The sequence below is a fragment of the Salmo salar genome, chromosome 13, assembly GCF_965601325.2.
Source record: "Salmo salar chromosome 13, fSalSal1, whole genome shotgun sequence".
In the NCBI taxonomy this organism is placed as follows: domain Eukaryota; kingdom Metazoa; phylum Chordata; class Actinopteri; order Salmoniformes; family Salmonidae; genus Salmo; species Salmo salar.
In genome coordinates, this window is record NC_138303.1 from 92,623,369 (window position 1) to 92,643,710 (window position 20,342).

General features: G+C 42.0%; 1 protein-coding gene across 1 annotated transcript; it reads left to right on the plus strand.

The window, feature by feature from the left end:
* The first annotated feature begins 1,850 nt into the window (after positions 1 to 1,850).
* On the plus strand, positions 1,851 to 20,214 carry LOC106568236 (annexin A4). Its single transcript, XM_014138401.3, has 13 exons — positions 1,851 to 1,947; positions 3,680 to 3,726; positions 4,619 to 4,706; positions 9,643 to 9,737; positions 12,009 to 12,122; positions 12,304 to 12,394; positions 16,064 to 16,143; positions 16,407 to 16,463; positions 18,307 to 18,400; positions 18,701 to 18,796; positions 19,531 to 19,589; positions 19,706 to 19,828; positions 19,933 to 20,214. Exons 2-13 carry the CDS (start codon positions 3,718 to 3,720, stop codon positions 19,984 to 19,986), a joined length of 960 nt encoding a protein of 319 aa, XP_013993876.1. The 5' UTR covers positions 1,851 to 1,947; positions 3,680 to 3,717; the 3' UTR covers positions 19,987 to 20,214.
* The last annotated feature ends 128 nt before the right edge of the window (positions 20,215 to 20,342 follow it).

Consider the following 20,342-nt stretch of genomic DNA (forward strand, 5'->3'; position numbering starts at 1 on the left):
CACATTTTCTAACTTTGACACATCCTCAAAATTACAGTGGCCAAGAATTTTGTGCCATGTGTGAATATCATAGCACCCATGACATCCATCATCATTTTCATCACTTACAGTGTTAAGATAGTAAAGTCTATCGTACTCCTCGATGTCAAAAGTGGTACCGTTCTTGTGGATGAGCTTGTTACACCCCTGTCGAAAGTTGACTGAAGCTCCGTTGGCTGTCGCTGCTTTAACAGAGAAAATGTAATGTGGAAACGACGGCACGTACAGCGCCTTCGTCAGCGTTGTTTTTACCCGACGACCCGTGTTGTCTCTCAGGTAAACCTCCGCTGCACCTCTCCTCTCCGCGACACCATTCGTTCTTGTTCCGTCAGCCAGCTCCACGGAATGTTTTTCCGGTTTGAAAGTCTCGTCAAACTCCTTAAACTTCCCGATGTCCGTGACTATATGTGACGTTGCTCCCGTATCCACCATCAGCCCTTTCTGTTTCAGTCCACTAACCTGACAGTCACTTATTCTGAATGCAAATGTGTGGCTTTCAGCATCTGTTGCTTGTTTCACATTGTCTCTTCTTTTTCGTCTGCAATTTGCGTCAGTATGAGTGGAGCTCTTGCAAAAACTACACCACTGTCTCCGTTCTTTGCGCTCTCCAGTAACGGTACATTCCCAGGCCTTGTGCCCTTTCTGGCCACAGTTGAAGCAGGTTATCTCGGTCCCTTTATCTCTCCCTCTTGGCCAGCTAACTTTAATGTTACTTACCTTCATCACGTTGCACGAATGATATAGTCCGTAACACTTTCGTCAGCGGCTTTCTGAAGAGAAGTTAGTTCAGTGTAGAGGCTAATCACACGTGGCTTCCCTTTACCTGCATAATGTTCCCTCAATATCTTCAACGCTTTTCTCCCATCATCTGCTGCTTCTCTCATTATCAGGGAAAGACTTTTATCATCCAAAACCTGTATCAATTCGGCGTAGGCTTCTTCATTTTTCTCTCCGTCTTCTTCATCTTCATCCACGCTCAATATGGCGGCCTTTAGCCCAAGTAAACGCAAGTGCCCCAAAAACTTTGTCTCCCATAACTCGTAGTTTTTTTCATCTCCGTCGAAATATAATCTATTCCATCGGCTTCCATGTTCCCTCCTGGGCCCATAACCTGTTGGTGCTGACATCTTCAGGACAGGAATACCGGTTTACTTAACGGAGGAATAAACACACATGTTCATCATTGGTGTTTTAACCAGAACGGGGGAAAATGCACTTTATTTATTTTCGCACATGCGCAGTCATACATCTCTCATAGGGCATGACTGTACGAGTGTAAGAACACAACTCAACAACATATTAGTCCACATGCCAACAAAAAGGGTCTGAAAACCTTCCGCAAACCTGGTTTGAAATACAAATAAAGCAATACCTCTCTCCCAATTAACAACACATCATATCATCGCGTGACTCCACTATTACTTCTGGTTATTATATCAATATTTGCGCATAAAGGCGTTTCCACCGCCATTCTCACATTATTCATTTCACCGACACAAAGATCCAACAATTTATCAATTGTACCGGCATATCATGTTTACATCACTTTTCCATGCGTCAGGTAATTCATCCGCATGAAATGGTTGGATGGGAACCTGGTTAATGAAATTAACTTTTTTCCCTATTTGTATATTCCATTCTAGTATATGGGATGACTGGCTATTTGTCCTCTTGAAGCATAATATAAATAAAATACAATAAGTCTGTTGCAGAGAGATCTAGGTGGTAAGCAAAAGGCCAAGGTACCATTAATAAGAGAGATGTGAAATATAATGTGACCTGCGCTAGTGTAAGTATAAAGGGGTGGGACCGAAAACCTTTCTGTGTCAGCCACTGGGCTGCGTTTTAAAGCCGACGTTCCGTTCTCCGAAGAGTTCCGTTTTGTCACAACTCCATTCTTCCTCATTTGTAAGTAAATATTTTACTGTCATTTTAGGATGAGGTTAAAATAGGCACAAATAAGCTATAGATTCGTGTTTTCTTTTTTTTTGTTTTACTCGAAGCGTTAGAATATTATTTCTGACACATTCAAGGGTGTGTCTCGAACATAAACTAAACCTCAGAAGTTATTCTTCCATTGCTGGCCGCCAGCTGACAGACATCGCTTCCTGAGACCTATTGTTGGGTTGATTTAATTGATCCTTAACATTACACTCACAATCAGTGGAACTTGGAAACAACTAACAAACTAATTATAAGAACTGTGTTGGGTAACAATGTCTCCATATTTACCTATATTTACGAAAGATTTGTAGTGCCTGCGTAGTGGTCATTTTGTGAACTGCATTTCATTGGTTGCATTTACTCCAGTGGGCTAATGGTCATTTTGACGTAAAAGGTGCTCTAAATACACCATCAGCATTATCCGCATAATGTGCAGGGGTGATCATATTGAAAGAATGTACTGTATATCTAGTAGCCTATTTCTAATGTTTTGATGTGGCAGTGGGACAGAGGCAGATGTCAAAAGGGTTCTTATTGTACCCAGGTATTTTCACCCCAAACTAACATAACGCAGCAGGCTTAACGGACCAGATGTACACAGTGAAATAGTTGTTATCCTTGGCTAATGTTCCAGCGGCACAATACGGATAACACCCCTGGACTAAAATATATATTTTTCCATTTGAAGTGGGACTATAAAGATTGTAGGCTCCCTATGTTATTAGAATAATTATCAACGTAAACTAGTGACCGCCTGAGGCAATATGCCCTGCCCAGAGACTGATGTATTTTGTCTCAATTGGACTTTCGGGGAACGGTTGTGAGCCAATTGTTTCAGTGGGTAAAGCAGGTCTCTTGGAATGGAACACTAGCTAAATACCCACTGGCCCTCTCTTACTGAGTAGTGTAATTACAGGCGTGTGTGTGTGTAATTAGTTGACCTGTGAAGATTGGGAAGACTGGATGATGAAATGTGTTTTGGGTAATCGCACACAGTCAGTAGTGGAAAAAGTATCCAATTGTCACACTTGAGTAAAAGTAAACATATCTTAATAGAAAATGACTCAAGTGAAAGTCCCCCAGCAAAATACTACTTGAGGAAAAGTCTAAAAGTATTTGGTTTTAAATATACTTTAGTATCAAAAGTAAATGTAATTGCTAAAATATACTTCAGTATCAAAAGTCAAGGTCTGAATAATTTAAAATTCCTTGAATTAGGAAAACCAGATGGCACAATCTTCTTGTTTTTTAAATTTATGGATAGCCAGGGGCACACTCCAACACTCAGACATCATTTACAAATGAAGCATTTGTGTTTAGTGAGTCCGCCAGATGAGAGGCAGTAGGGATGACTTGATAAGTGTGTGAATTGGACCATTTTCTGTCGTGCTAAGCATTCAAAATGTGACCAGTAATTTTTGGTGTCAGGAAAAATATATGGAGTAAAATGTACATTACTTTCTTTAGGAATGTAATGAAGTAAAAGTTTTTAAAATATATAAATAGTCAAATACAGATACCCCAAAAAATGATATCAGTAGTACTTTAAAGTATTTTTACTAAACTTTTCACAACTGCATACAGTATTAATGAGAGAGCAATGCTGTTTCATCTGCTTTCAAAGCTCACCACATTGTTCAATAAAGAACGCATTACTAAGAATCCTAAGAAGTAATAACAATTTTTCTTTTCATAGCTTTCCCATCTCTCTTGATTAAGTTTTGAAACTCTACAATGGCAGCGGTAAGTCCCAGCACCCAACGTGTGTGACTGGACTAGGAATGATAGTGGTCAACATTTTCATACATTTGCATGCATGCTCACATTTGAATTAGGTTTTGTTTGCGTAGTCTTGGAGTTTATTTTCTTATAAAATTGTATTTGTTACATACGCCGAATACAACCGGTGTAGACCTTACCGTGAAATGCGTACTTACAAGCCTTTAACCAACAATGCAGTTAAAGAAATAGAATTAAGAAAATATTTACAGCTTAGTCAAGGTCATTTCTACATGTAGGTACTGCAGGGGTAAAGTGACTACGCATAGATAATAAACAGTGAGTAGCAGCAGTGTAAAAACAAAGGGGGAGTCAATGTAAATAGTCCGGATGGCCATTTGATGAATTGTTCTGCAGTCTTATAGCTTGGGGGTAGATGCTCTATCAACAGTATATTCATTCAAGTTTGCATAAAGATGGGTGACGGAAATAGGCCCTAAAAACACAATCCTTACTACTGTGGCCAACTGACAAGCCTGCTTTTTGAAAATATCAGCCATAGAGCAGACGAGGTAGTCTAGCATACACTGTAAACAGTAGATACCAGTGGAGGCTGCTGAGGGGAGGACGGCTCATAATAATGGCTGGAATGGAGCGCATGAAATGGCATCAAACATGTAGCATTCCGCTCCAGCCATTACCACGAGCCCATCCTCCCCAATTAAGGTGCCACCAACCTCCTGTGGTAGATATAGAAAATACATGTATCACTGTTACTGAACCTTTTGAGATGTGTATGCTTGTGCGTGTGTGTACCCATAGCCTATGTCTCAAACTACAAGGGAGTGGGAGAGTGACTGCGATACCAATGCATGGGCTGTTTAAACGTATGCCATATACATTTCTCCTACTGTAGATTGGCAACCGTGGAACCGTGGTTGAAGCCGCTGCTTTCAATGTAGAGGAGGATGTGAACCGTCTGAGAGGAGCCATGAAGGGGGCTGGTGAGTGACCGTAATGAGGTGTCAGATAAGTCGGATGTGTGCGTTAGTATCACTTTTTTTCTTCTCAGAAAGCGTTATATCCTAAAATAGTTTGTACTTTCCATGAAAGCCAAAACCTACCTTCCTGTTATACAGTATGCTATGCAGTGCCTTCGGAAAGTATTCAGATCCCTTGACTTTTTCCACAGTTTGTTAGGTTACAGCCTTATTCTAAAATTGATTAAATAGCTTTCTTTCCTCATCAATCTACACACAGTACACCACAAAGACAAAGCAAAAACTGGTATTTAGATATTTTATCAAATTTATTTAAAAAATATCACTGAAATATCACATTTACATAAGTATTCAGACCCTTTACTCAGGACTTTGTTGAAGAACCTTTGGAAGCGATTACAGCCTCGAGTCTTCTTGGGTATGATGCTACAAAGCTTGGAACACCTGTATTTGAGGAGTTTCTCCTATTTGTCTCTGCAAATCCTCTCAAGCTCTGTCAGGTTGAATGGGAAGCGTTGCTGCAAAGCTATTTTCAGGTCTCTCCAGAGATGTTAGATCAGGTTCAAGTACTGGCTCTGGCTGGGCCGCTCAAGGACATTGAGACTTGTCCCAAAGCCACTCCTGCGTTGTCTTGGCTCTGTGCTTAGGGTCGTTGTTGTTACATCTGCTCCTGCCACGCCCTCTACTGCTCATCCTGTGTCTCCTTGACCTGCCGCCACTCCCCCAGTGCTCTCTCTTTCTCTGTCTCTCTCTCTGTCTCTCTCTCTGTCTCTCTGTGTGTGTGTGTGTGATTGCATGGGCGGAGACAGGTGTGCTGGAGTCAGAGCAGATCCCCACCAGCTGCAACCTGTTCCATAATCAAGACCTCTACAAATACTCAGTCCTGCCACTTCCACACTGCCAGATCGTAATCTCTGCTCATTCTGCTCGCTCTGACTCTGGTCCCTGTCTCCAGTCTCACGTCTCCTTATCCTGCTACTCTGCCCTGGATTCCCCACTCTACTTCTCCCTTGGATTCCGCTCTGGATCTTCTTACCCTGTCCCAACCCGTCTCGCTCCAGCCTCAGCCTCGGCACCTGGTTTCCTGCCTGCCCGAGCTTCACCTGGCCTGCGCTCCATCCTCCCCTGTGTTTCAATAAATTCATTGGAAATGGTTGTCCTTCTGGAGGGTTTACCCAACTCCACAGAGGAGCTCTGTCAGAGTGACCAAGAGAGCTCCTCTGTGGAGTTGGGAGAACCTTCCAGAAGGACAACCATTTCTGCAGCACTCCACCATTTAGGCCTTTATGGTAGAGTGGCCAAAAGAAAGCCACTATTCAGTAAAAGACACAGGACAGCCTGCTTGGAGTTTGCCAAAAGGCACCTAAAGACTTCAGACCATGAGAAACAAGATTCTCTGGTTTGATGAAACCAAGATTGAACTCTTTGGCGTGAATACCAAGCGTCACATTTGGAGGAAACATGGCACTATCCCTATGGTGGGGATGTTTTTCAGCGGCAGGGACTGGGAGACTAGCTTGGAATGAGTTGTCCTGTTGGAGGGTGAACCTTCACCCCAGTCTGAGGTCCTGAGTGCTCTGGAGCAGGTTTTCATCAAGGATCTCTCTGTACTTTGCTCTGTTCATCTTTGCCTCATTCCAAACTAGTCTCCCAGTCCCTGCCGCTGAAAAACATCCCCACCCTGCTTCACCATAGGGATGGTGCCAGGTTTTCTCCAGGCCTCCTTGCTTGCACACACTTTTTCAGTTCTGCCCACAAATGTTCTATAGGATTGAGGTCAGGGCTTTGTGATGGCCACTCCAATACCATGACGTTGTTGTCCTTAAGCCATTTTGCCACAACTTTGGAAGGATGCTTGGGGTCATTGTCTATTTGGAAGACCCATTTGTGACCAAGCTTTAACTTCCTGACTGATGTCTTGAGATGTTGCTTCAATATATCCACATAATTTTCCTACCTCATGATGCTATCTATTTTGGGAAGTGCACCAGTCCCTCCTGCAGCAAAGCACCCCTCAACATGATGCCACCACCACCGTGCTTCACGGTTGGGATGGTGTTCTTCGTCTTGCAAGCGTCCCCCTTTTTCCTCCAAAGATAACGATGGTCATTATGGCCAAACAGTTCTATTTTTGTTTCATCAGACCAGAGGGCATTTCTCCAAAAAGTACGATCTTTATCCCCATGTGCAGTTGCAAACCGTAGTCTGTCTTTTTTATGGCGGTTTTGGAGCAGTGGCTTCTTCCTTGCTGAGCGAACTTTCAGGTTATGTCGATATAGGACTTGTTTTACTGTGGATATAGATACTTTTGTACCTGTTTCCTCCAGCATCTTCACAAGGTCCTTTGCTGTTTTTCTGGGATTTGCACTTTTCGCACCAAAGTATGTTCATCTCTAGGAGACAGAACACGTCTCCTTCCTGAGCGGTATGACGGCTGCGTGCGCCCATGATGTTTATACTTGCATACTATTGTTTGTACAGATGAACGTGGTACCTTCAGGCATTTGGAAATTGAAATACATCCACAGGTACACCTCCAATTGACTCAAATGATGCCAGTTAGCCTATCAGAAGCTTCTAAAGCCATGACATAATTTTCTGGGATTTTCCAAGCTGATTCAAGGCACAGTCAAATTAATGTATGTAACTTCTGGCCCTTTGGAATTGTGACACAGTGAAATAATCTGTGAACAGGAAATTTGGCATGGTTAAAAAAATAGTTTTAATGACTCCAACCTAAGTGTATGTGAACTTCCGACTTCAACTGTACCTGAGCTCAATTTCAAATTTCATAGCAAAGTGTCTGAATACTTACACGAATAAGGTATTTTTGTTTTTAATATATTTGCTAAAATTTCTAAACCTGTTTTCACTTTGTCTTTATAGAGTATGTGTAGATTGCTGAGGAAATTGTTTATTTAATTCAAAAGTAATAATGTGGAAAAGGTCAGGGGGTCTGAATTATTTCCGAAGGCACTATAAGTGCAGTCACAATTTGTATTTGTTCTAGACCTCAATACAGACGGTAGTTCCTGTACTTTCCATTTCTCTAATTGTGCCCTGAGAGTACTTTCTTTCTGCACTCCAGTATACTTGACTCATCCGTAGCCTTTACAGTATTTTGCCTTTCTCTTGTTCTATTTGAAATTTAGGATTGCATTATCGTTGCCTTGCTGATGCACAGTACCATTCCAAATTATTTTCTACATTGTAGAATAATAGTGAAGACATCAAAACGGTCAAATACCACACATTGAATCATGTAGTAACCAAAAAAGTGTTAAACAAATCAAAATACATTTTATATTTCAAATTCTTCAAAGTCGCCACCCTTTGCCTTGATGACAGCTTTATACACTCTTGGCATTCTCTCAACCAGCATCATGAGGTAGTCACCTGGAACAGGTGTGCCTTCTTAAAAGTTAATTTGTGGAATTTCTTTCCTTCTTAATGCATTTGAGCCAATCAGTTGTGTTGTGTCAAGGTAGTGTTGGTATACAGAATATAGACATATTTGGTAAAAGACCAAGTCCATATTATGCCAACAACAGCTCAAATAAACAAAGAGAAAACGACAGTCCATCATTACTTTAAGACGTGAAGGTCAGTCAATTCGGAAAATTTCAAGAACTTTGAAAGTTTCTTCAAGTGCAGTCGCAAAAACCATCAAACGCTATGATGAAACTGGCTCTCATGAGGACCACCAAAGGAAAGAAAGACCCAGAGTTACCTCTGCTGCAGAGGGTGAGTTCATTAGAGTCACTAGCCTCAGAAATTGCAGCCCAAATAAATGCTTCACAGAGTTCAAGTAACAGACACACATCAACTGTTCAGAGGAGACTGTGTGAATCAGGCCTTCATGGTCGAATTGCTGCAAAGAAACCACTACAATGACCCAACACACCTCCAGGCTGTGTAAGGGCTATTTGACCAAGAAGGAGAGTGATGGAGTGCTGCATCAGATGACCTGGCCTCCACAAACACCCAACCTCAATCCATTTGAGATAGTTTGGGATGAGTCTGACCGCAGAGGGAAGGAAACGCGCTAACAAGTGCTCAGCATATGTGGGAACTCCTTCAAGACGGTTGGAGAAGCATTCCAGGTGAAGCTGGTTGAGAGAATGCCAAGACTGTGCAAAGCTGTCATCAAGGCAGTGTGGCTACTTTGAAGAATCCAAAATATATATAATATGTTTTGTTTAACACGTTTTGGATTACTACATGATTCCATATGTCTTATTTCATAATTGTAATGTCTTCACTATTATTCTACAATGTAGAAAATAGTAAAAATATATTAAAACCCTTGAATGAGTAGGTGTGTCCAAACCTTTGATTGGTACTGTGTATATTGTGGATCTGTACCGGTCTCTATGCTGTGCAATGCAGAAAGAACTATGACCATTGTAAGAAAAAAAACACTGTTTTTTTTCTTTAAAAAAAATAAGAAAAGCCTGTACAATAGTATAAAGCCTGCACAATTTGTCTCTAAATGGGTGAATCTTGGCACCATGTTTGGAATGCTGATGCTTCACCTTACTCTAATGTGAGATGTATTAGAAACCAATGGCACATTCGTCGAGAAACAGCTATGCCCATGGGACCAAGGGGAGCAGCTTGGAAACAGGAAATGTGTCAGTTCAGCATTCATGTTGAACTCTGGTTGAGCGCTTTATAACTGTGATATCAGGGAGATATTTCTGTCCATTATTTCTATTGAAAATGCAGCCACACTATGGACGAGTGCCATTTAATGTCAAAGTTCTGTCAGTGTCAAGTTTTAACATTGACATCTCAACCAATGTTAATGTGTGAAATATTGTATTCTTAATTGCAATGGTGATTGATGCTGTTTTGTCAATAGCAAGTTATTTTATCTTATAATGCAGCATTATAATGCGAAGGTATACAGTAATGTTACTCTGATGTTTTCTTATAGGCACTGATGAGGCAGCTGTCATTGAGGTCCTGGCACGTCGTACCATTGCTCAGAGGCAAAGCATCAAGGAGGCTTACAAGCTGACTGTGGGGAAGGTAATAAGTGTTAATTTTTACTTATATCAGATAGCACGACGAATCCCCCTGCGCTGGTTGAGGGACGAAGACCGCTGCATAGGAGTGACGCACCTGTCAAAGGCAATGGACAATACCTTTGTTTATGACATTTCTCATATCCCAGTTTGAATTATCAGACTATTTTTACATTTTCCAAAGCCAAACAATGCCAGCTCCAGTAATCGAGGAAGACTATTTAGATATTCTTATATTAGATATAGTTCAAGTGCATGGCAGGAGTATGCAAGGATTGTGTAAATAGTTACATTTATCATCTTCGTTCCAGGTGTGTGGTTTTGTGTGTTACTATGGGTGTGGTGGTGTCTGGTGTTAATGTTGACGTTGTGCTCACAGTTGGTGCCTCCGGTTCATCATTAACTCTTACAAACAGATGGTGTTGTGGGCAGAGGATAGAGAGAGGATTATCTACCTTCAAAGATTATGTGGATAATACTCCTCATGAGGGTTGAAGACCTGTTTCAGTCAGGATACTGCATTGTGTGTTTAAGTGAAGTAGGAAGATTACAGAGTGACATGTTAGCTTAACTCGACATTTAAAACCGAAAGGGAAGTCTGATCAATGTTTACTCTACTGGTGGGTGCTTATCTGTCCTATTTCACATGTACAAGTGTGGAATTTATATGTGTGAATTGTTAATGTGTTTTTTGCATATGTCACTCTCCCTGAAACGATGTCTCAGCCATTATGAACAGCGCCCCTCAAGGGCACATCAACAGCTTTTTCACCTTATCAGCAACCTTTCGGCACTAGCGGTTCTGGGGGGGACCAGTGCCCCTGTGACAACAATTTTGGACCCCCTTATGGCCCCCCTAAATGTGGAGTATGAAATAATCTTTACATAACTAATCATTGTAATCGTTCTTTTTTTACATCCATTATTAGACAGTGGCAACGTGGAACACTAATTTAACCCACACATTTTCTAGAGGGACGACTTTAGGCGGAACACAACAGTATTGTACCACATGCATCAGCAAGGTTTTATTTTTTTATTTTTTTCTATTCAGAAGTTGTAAGAAATTCTATCAGATATGCTACAGTCTTCATCACTTGACCTGTCAAACGCTGTTGATTTAGTTGAAGCCTTAGTTCAAACGTTCAATGACTACAGGGATGAGTCATTTTTTGATGACCTATGGAATGAAGTGTTGAACACAGCTGAGCAATGTGATACTGCAATACACCCCCCTGCAAAATGACCAAAAAAGCTAAGCTCTCAGTTTAATGGAGACTGTGTACTCAGTACAGTGGGTCAGATTCAGAACAAGAAAAAGGCAGTTTTCGTACAACCCTTTTCTACCCTGTTTTAGATCATATGCTCCATGAGCTTAACAGAAGGTTCCCTAGCAAAAACTGTGACATAATGAATGGCATCCAAACTCTAAACCCTACAAGTGATGTGTTTCTCAAAGAGAAGTCCCTGTTTCCATTTGCTAGAATGTATGAATCCAATATTGAGGACTTGGGGCATGAACTAGATCAGTTCAGAAGAATTTTAGAAAGGAAAATACATAGTGGCATGCAGAGACCCTCCAGTGTACTAGAGCTGGCATTATTCATTGAGCCTTATAAAGAAGTTTTCTTTGAGCTCTTTAAACTGTGCAAGATGGCTGTTTCAATCCCTGTTAGTACTGCTTCTTGTGAACTGAGTTTTTCTGCACTAAAGCTGGTGAAAACGTATCTCAGGTCCACAATGTCAGATGACAGATTAAGCAATTTAGGTGTATTGAGTCAAGGAAGGCAAACTAGCGACTCCATGTGGCGGGCCGGGCACCTGCAGGCTGATCTCGATCCTCAGGTGAACAGTGTTTCGGAGGACGCATGACTCGACCTTCGCCTACTGAGCCCGTTGGGGAGTTGCAGCGATGAGAAAAGATCGGAATTGGGGGGTAAAATAAATTAAAGTTATCTAGACCCATGGTTGAATGAGAATGCTTGCCAAAGGGAAGGGCAAATATTGCTAGTGGAATCCTCATGTTCAGAAACAGGGAGACATACAGTGTGTGGGGACGCCCAGACAGACGAGGTCACTCTTTACTAGCTGTGTCGTGTGTTCAACTCCTCTGCAGCCACACCCTTCTGGCAGTTGAATTGTATCTAGAATGTGCTAGGTTAAACAATCTGAGATATGAGTGTATTGGAGAAATCGTGAATGCTGAGTTGAGCAGTAGGCAGGGGATTGTGTCCATTGGACCCATTTTAAATGTCTATGTGTAATGCCCCTGTAGGACCTGGCAGATGATCTGCAGGGAGAGCTGACGGGGAACATTGAGAAAGTGGTGCTGGGCCTCCTGATGATCGCTCCTAAGTATGACGCTTACGAGCTGAGGACGGCTATAAAGGTCAGAGGTTATTACTGCCAGGGAGACCGTCACAATATGTAACACTTTTCAATACTGTACGTCTCAGAGCTATTGACATTGTATGGGGCTATTCACCTCATCCACCACCCATAATGTGTTGTCTCACATTACTCAATGAAGTATTTACATATCTCTCCACATCTCTTTTACTGAATGCTAGGGTTCTGGAACAGAGGAGGCTGCTCTCATTGATATCCTGGCCTCAAGGACGAATGCTGAAATTAGAGCGATCACGGAGGTCTACATGAAAGGTACATCACAGTACACAGCCTCTCTGTGCAATGTATTGAATCTTCATCTGTGTAAGAGTGCTGTGTTTAAACAGGCAGCCCAATCAGATTTATTTATATATATACTGCTCAAAAAAATAAAGGGAACACTAAAATAACACATCCTAGATCTGAATGAATTAAATAATCTTATTAAATACTTTTTATTTACATAGTTGAATGTGCTGACAACAAAATCACACAAAAATAATCAATGGAAATCCAATTTATCAACCCATGGAGGTCTGGATTTGGAGTCACACTCAAAATTAAAGTGGAAAACCACACTACAGGCTGATCCAACTTTGATGTAATGTCCTTAAAACAAGTCAAAATGAGGCTCAGTAGTGTGTGTGGCCTCCACGTGCCTGTATGACCTCCCTACAACGCCTGGGCATGATCCTGATGAGGTGGCGGATGGTCTCCTGAGGGATCTCCTCCCAGACCTGGACTAAAGCATCCGCCAACTCCTGGACAGTCTGTGGTGCAACGTGGCGTTGGTGGATGGAGCGAGACATGATGTGCTCAATTGGATTCAGGTCTGGGGAACGGGCGGGCCAGTCCATAGCATCAATGCCTTCCTCTTGCAGGAACTGCTGACACACTCCAGCCACATGAGGTCTAGCATTGTCTTGCATTAGGAGGAACCCAGGGCCAACCGCACCAGCAGATGGTCTCACAAGGAGTCTGAGGATCTCATCTCGGTACCTAATGGCAGTCAGGCTACCTCTGGCGAGCACATGGAGGGCTGTGCGGCCCCCCAAAGAAATGCCACCCCACACCATGACTGACCCACCGCCAAACCGGTCATGCTGGAGGATGTTGCAGGCAGCAGAACGTTCTCCACGGCGTCTCCAGACTCTGTCACGTCTGTCACGTGCTCAGTGTGAACCTGCTTCATCTGTGAAGAGCACAGGGCGCCAGTGGCGAATTTGCCAATCTTGGTGTTCTCTGGCAAATGCCAAACGTACTGCACGGTGTTTGGCTGTAAGCACAACCCCCACCTGTGGATGTCGGGCCCTCATACCACCCTCATGGAGTCTGTTTCTGACCGTTTGAGCAGACACATGCACATTTGTGGCCTGCTGGAGGTCATTTTGCAGGGCTCTGGCAGTGTTCCTCCTGCTCCTCCTTGCACAAAGACAGAGGTAGCGGTCCTGCTGCTGGGTTGTTGCCCTCCTACGGCCTCCTCCACGTCTCCTGATGTACTGGCCTGTCTCCTGGTAGCGCCTCCATGCTCTGGACACTACGCTGACAGACACAGCAAACCTTCTTGCCACAGCTCGCATTGATGTGCCATCCTGGATGAGCTGCACTACCTGAGCCACTTGTGTGGGTTGTAGACTCCGTCTCATGCTACCACTAGAGTGAAAGCACCGCCAGCATTCAAAAGTGACCAAAACATCAGCCAGGAAGCATAAGAACTGAGAAGTGGTCTGTGGTCACCACCTGCCGAACCACTCCTTTATTGGGGGTGTCTTGCTAATTGCCTGTAATTTCCACCTGTTGTCTATTCCATTTGCACAACAGCATGTGAAATGTATTGTCAATCAGTGTTGCTTCCTAAGTGGACAGTTTGATTTCACAGAAGTGTGATTGACTTGGAGTTACATTGTGTTGTTTAAGTGTTCCCTTTATTTTTTTGAGCAGTGTATATACACACACACACAGTTGAAGTTGGAAGTTTACATACACCTTAGCCAAATACATTTAAACTCAGTTTTACACAATTCCTGACATTGAATCCGAGTAAAAATTCCCTGTTTTATGTCAGTTAGATCACCACTTTATTTTAAGAATGTGAAATGCCAGAATAATAGTAGAGTGATTTATTTCAGCTTTAATTTCTTTCATCACATTCCCAGTGGGTCAGAAGTTTACATAAACTCAATTAGTATTTGGTAGCGTTGCCTTTAATTAAATTGTTTAACTTGGGTCAAACGTTTCGGGTAGCCTTCCACAAGCTTCCCACAGTAAGTTGGGTGAATTTTGGCCCATTCCTCCTGACAGAGCTGGTGTAACTGAGTCAGGTTTGTAGGCCTCCTTTCTCACACACGCTTTTTCAGTTCAGTTTTTTTAATGGGATTGAGGTCAGGGCTTTGTCATGGCCACTCCAATACCTTGACTTTGTTGTCCTTAAGCCATTTTGCCACAACTTTGGAAGTATGCTTGGGGTCATTGTCCATTTGGAAGACCCATTTGCGACCAAGCTTTAACTTCCTGACTAATGTCTTGAGATGTTGCTTCAATATATCCAAATAATTTTCCTACATCATGATGCCATCTATTTTGTGAAGTGCACTAGTCCCTCCTGCAGCAAAGCACCCCCACATGATGCTGGCACCCCCGTTATTCACGGTTGGGATGGTGTTCTTCAGCTTGCAAGCGTACCCCTTTTTCCTCCAAAGATGACGATGGTCATTATGGCCAAACAGTCCTAGTTCTGTGTCATCAGACCAGAGGACATTTCTCCAAAAAAGTACGATCTTCGTCCCCATATGCAGTTGCAACCCGTAGTCTGTCTTTTTTATGCCGATTTTGGAGCAGTGGCTTCTTCCTTGCTGAGCGGCCTTTCAGATTATGTCGATATAGGACTCGTTTTACTGTGGATATAGATACTTTTGTACCTGTTTCCTCCAGCATCTTCACAAGGTCCTTTGCTGTTGTTCTGGGATTAATTTGAACTTTTCACACCAAAGTACATTAATCTCTAGGTGACGGAACGCGTCTCCTTCCAGAGCGGTATGACGGCTGTGTGGTCCCATGGTGTTTATACTTGCGTATTATTGTTGTACAGATGAACGTGGTACCTTCAGGTGTTTGGAAATTGTTCCCCAGGATGAACCAGACTTGTTGAGGTATACAATCTCTTTTCTGAGGTCTTGGCTGATTTCTTTTGATTTTCCCATGATGTCAAGCAAAGAGGCACTGAGTTTGAAGGTAGGCCTTGAAATACATCCACAGGTACACCTCCAATTGACTCAAATTATGACAAATAGCCTATCAGAAGCTTCTAAAGCCATGACATTTTCTGGAATTTTCCAAGCTGTTTAAAGGCACAGTCAACTTAGTGTATGTAAACTTCGGACCCACTGGAATTGTGAAACAATAAGCAATTGTTGGACCAATTACTTGTGTCATGCACAAAGTAGATATCCTAACCGACTTGCCAGAACTTTAGTTTGTTAACAAGAGTGGTTGAAAAACAAGTTTTAAATACTCCAACCTAAGTGTATGTAAACTTCCGACTTCAACTGTATATTTGGTCTTTTGACCAATCAGCTCAGCTCTGAAAAAGCTCTGTGATTGGTCAAAAGACCAATTAGTGGAAAAAATATCCGAATTGGACTGCCTCTGTAAATGCAGCCCATTTATCACATGCAGTGTATGGTACAAGTCGATACCTTAGTATTGATCACTGTGTATAAAGAATAAATCTGATATAAGATATCGGTGTCTAGTCCTCTTTAGAGTGTATGGGAATTATTATTGTTTTCTATACAGCAATATTAAACTTTTGTTACTTGCCAAACTATTGACAGGGTGTTCACAAACCGTTTCAAGTGTTGTGGTTAGAACTGCCTAGTCAGACCACTGGGTCTTAGCTCATTCATAACTTCTACTTATTTTTACTCAATCATGTGATGACAGAACATGGGAAGAGCCTGGAGGATGATATTGAGGCTGATACTTCTGGAATGTTCAAGAGGGTTCTGGTCTCTTTGCTCACGGTGAGAATCTTCCAGTATTGACCTCTCTAAATGCACACCTGGTTCACCTTCACATTCCAACAATCAAAGGAAAGCAAACAGAACTACAGTACATGGATTGTTCTATGGGAAATAGTTTGTCCTCCTTCACTTCATCCGTTATGTACAGTTTAACACATAGTGGATGTTTTGTAGTTTTTAGAGGTCTCTTATAACAGGTAATGATCATGTCATTGTCTGACTCATTGCTAACATGGCCTCTGCCTCTGTGCTTTGACTGACAGGCAGGGCGAGATGAGAGCAACAGTGTGAATGAGACTCAGGCTGTGCAGGATGCTAAGGTGAGGATATGGACCCAGAGAGGAGGTGATCTGGCTCTGTCTAACTCAGTAGGTCATGCTGGGGTATCAGGATCAATGTGCAATAATAGTGTTTAACATGATTTATAATGACTACCTCATCTCTCTACCCCACACATACAATTATCTATGAGGTCCCTCAGTCAAGCAGTGAATTTCAAACACTGATTCAACCACAAAGACCAGGGAGGTTTTCCAATGCCTCGCAAATAAGGGCAGCTATTGGTAGATGGGTAAAAAATTAAAACAGCAGACATTGACTGTCCCTTTGAGCATGGTGAAGTTATTAATTACAGTTTGAATGGTGTATCAATACACCCAGTCACTACAAAGTTACAGGCGTCCTTTCTAACTCAGTTGCTGGACAGGAAGGAAACCGGTCAGGGATTTCACCATTAAGCCAATGGTGACTTTAAAACAGTTAGAGTTTAATGGCTGTGATGAATGGATCAGCAACATTGTAGTTACCCCACGCTACTAACCTGACTGACAGAGTGAAAAGAAGGAAGCCTGTAGAGAATAAAAATATTCCAAAACATGCGTTCTGTTTGTAACAAGTCACTAAATTAATACTACAAAAAAAGTGGCAAAGCAATTCACTTTTTGTCCTGAATACAATGTTTTATGTTTAGGGCAAATCGAATACAACACATTACGGCATGCCGCTCCATATTTTCAAGGATAGCGGTAACTGTTATGTATATGCTTGTAATCGTTAAGGACTGGGGAGTTTTTCATAATAAAAATAAACGGGATGGAGCTAAGCACAGACAAAATTCTAGAGGAAAACCTGGTTCAATCAACTTTCAGTAGGACAATAACCTCAAAAATAACAAATATACACTGGAGTTTCTTACAAAGAAGACAGTTCATGTGGCTGAGTTAGTTCTTACTTAAATCTGCTTGAACGTCTATGGCAAGACCTGGAAATGGTTGTCTAACAATGATCAACAACCAATTTGACGGAGCTTGAAGAAATTTAAAAAGAATAATGGGCAAATTTTGCACAATCCAGGTGTCAAATCAAATTGTATTAGTTATATGCACCGAATACAACAGGTGTAGACCTTGCAGTGAAATGCTTACTTACAAGGCCCTAACCTACAATGCAGTTTAAAAAAATACAGATAAGAAATAAAAGTAACAAGTAGTTAAAATAACAATAGCGAGACTATATACAGGGGGGGTACCGGTACAGAGTCAATGTGTGGGGGCACCGGTTAGTTGAGGTAATATGTGTATGTAGGTAGAGTTATTAAAGTGACTATGCATAGATGATAACAGAGAGTAGCTGTAGGGTGTGTGTGGGGGGGGGGGGGGGGGGGCAATGTAAATAGTCTGGGTAGCCATTTGATTAGATGTTCAGAAGTCTTATGGCTTGGGGGTTGAAGCTGTTTAGAAGCCTATTGGACCTAGACTTGGTGCTCCGGTACCGCTTGCCTGTGGTAGCAGAGAGAACACTCTATGACTAGGGTGGTTGGAGTCTTTGACAATTTTTGTGGAAGGCTCTTAAAGACTTACCCAGAAAGACTCGCAGCTATATTTGCTGCCAAATGTATTGACTCAGGGGGTTGAATACCAATCAAGATATATTAGTGTTTTATTTTTTACATTACAGTTTGTTAAATGTTAAAAATTGTCTTCCACTTTGTGTTTAGATCATTGACAAAAAAATCACTATTAAATCCCATTTTGTAACACAACAAAATGTGGAAAAAGTAAAGGGTTGTGAATACTTTCTGAAGGCACTGTATGTCCCAAAATCTGTCAGTGTTCGGAGATTGTCCTTTTGGGTTTGTGAAATGCTTTTCCTGTCGGTTCTCAGGAGATCTACGAGGCTGGGGAGGCTTGTTGGGGAACAGATGAGGTCAAGTTCCTCACTGTGCTCTGTGTGAGGAACAGAAACCACCTACTCCGAGGTAATTGCCCCCACATTATAGAGTTTGTTAGATCTTGTTTTGGGAGTGGGAAGTGATCGAATTTGCCCTTTGTTTTATGATTCAGTGCAACATTCAAGTTGTTTATTACTCTTTACAGTGCTCTACTTTAATAAAGAAAATATATACTTCCACATTGATTTTGCTACAGAAATTAATGTACAGACACAGTTCTGCTGTCCTCTTGTGGTGATTTGGGGAACAAATATTTTATAACGCGCTTACGGCTTACTCATTCAAACAGTGATTCCACATCTCTCTGCCCCTGTCTCGTTCCCTCAGTGTTTGAGGAGTATCAGAAGATCTCTGGGAGGGACATCGAGGATAGCATTAAGAGGGAGATGTCTGGCTCTCTGGAGGATGTTTTCCTGGCAATAGGTCTGTCCGATGGATCCAATTTGTTTCACTGCCTCTTGCAATAATGTACCGAAGACAGATCCGATTGGGGGTCGAACTGGTTGAATCAACGATGTTTCCACGTAATTTCAACTGAAAAATTCACTGTGATGACTTTGAATCAACATGGAAAATGTATTTCATTTTCTTTCCCACCCGACTTTTAACCAACATTTTTTTAAACTACATTTTTACTTGATTTCACGATGAATTCACATTAGTTGACAACTCAACCAAATGTAACTAAAAACTAGACGTTGAACTGACATCTGTGCCAAGTGGGATAAGCCTTGACTGAGAGTCAGATCAGTTCTGATGAAAATAAGCACATAAAGAGTATCCTGAACCAGACAGGGCACAGTGCTATAATTAAGCAATAAGGCACAAGGGGTGTGGTAGATGGCCAATATACACAGCTAAGGACTGTTCTTAGGCACGATGCAACTAAGGTGCCTGGATACAGCACTTAGTCGTGGTATATTGGCCATGTACTACAAACCACAGAGGTGCCTTATTGCTATTATAAACTGGTTATCAACGTAATTAGAGCAGTAAAAATAAATGTTTTGTCATATCCATGGTATACGGTCTGATATACCATGGCTGTCAGCCAATCAGCATTCAGGGCTCGAACCACCCAGTTTATAATACTAATTTGAAACTAAAACTTGTTCAGCTGCCATGCCTGATATATCGCTGTATTATTTTTTTTGCAGTGAAGTGTCTCCGAAACAAGCCAGCATTCTTTGCAGAGCGGTTATACAAATCCATGAAGGTGAAGCCTTTTCTTTTACGTACTCTCCCATGAAGTGTGCATATCTGCCTACACTTGTGGATTATCCGACAGAATTTGTCAGAATGTTGAAAGCTCCCTCCCTCCTGTCTCCTCAGGGTCTGGGAACTACAGACAGCGTACTGATTAGAATCATGGTGGCTCGGGCTGAAATTGACATGTTGGACATCAAGACCGAGTTCTCTAAGGCGTATGGGAAGACTCTCCATTCCTTCATCCATGTGAGACCCTGGTCACTAGAGATTGAGTAATGATTTAAAATGTAGATTTGTGCCCATTTCGTTCTGTTATCTTGAAGTAATCCGAGTGTGTCTGTATTGTTAAGGGAGACTCATCTGGAGATTACCGCAAAATCCTGCTGGAGTTGTGTGGAGAGTAGTGGAGAGTAGGACATTGAACGTCTAGGACATCATTCAGCGATGACTTCACTCTGCAACAAGTGCACTCTGCAACAACACCATTGGTGTCTCTCCTATCTGCTGTTTCCTTTGCTTCCAGCTCTCTCAATATACTCAGCTCTTCTGTGGCCCAACACTTCAGAGCCTAACCATGATGGCTTTTTTCACAGTTTGTATTACTAATTAAACCAAAGACAAGTTACATTTTACAGCTGCCTGCATGTCTTTATTGATCCCCTGCTGCAGCTTTAATTCACGTGGTTGTTTAGAGAGGGCTGTTGCCACACATCTCAGGAAGCATCCAATATGGACCTTATTGATCTCTGCCTTCCACCTC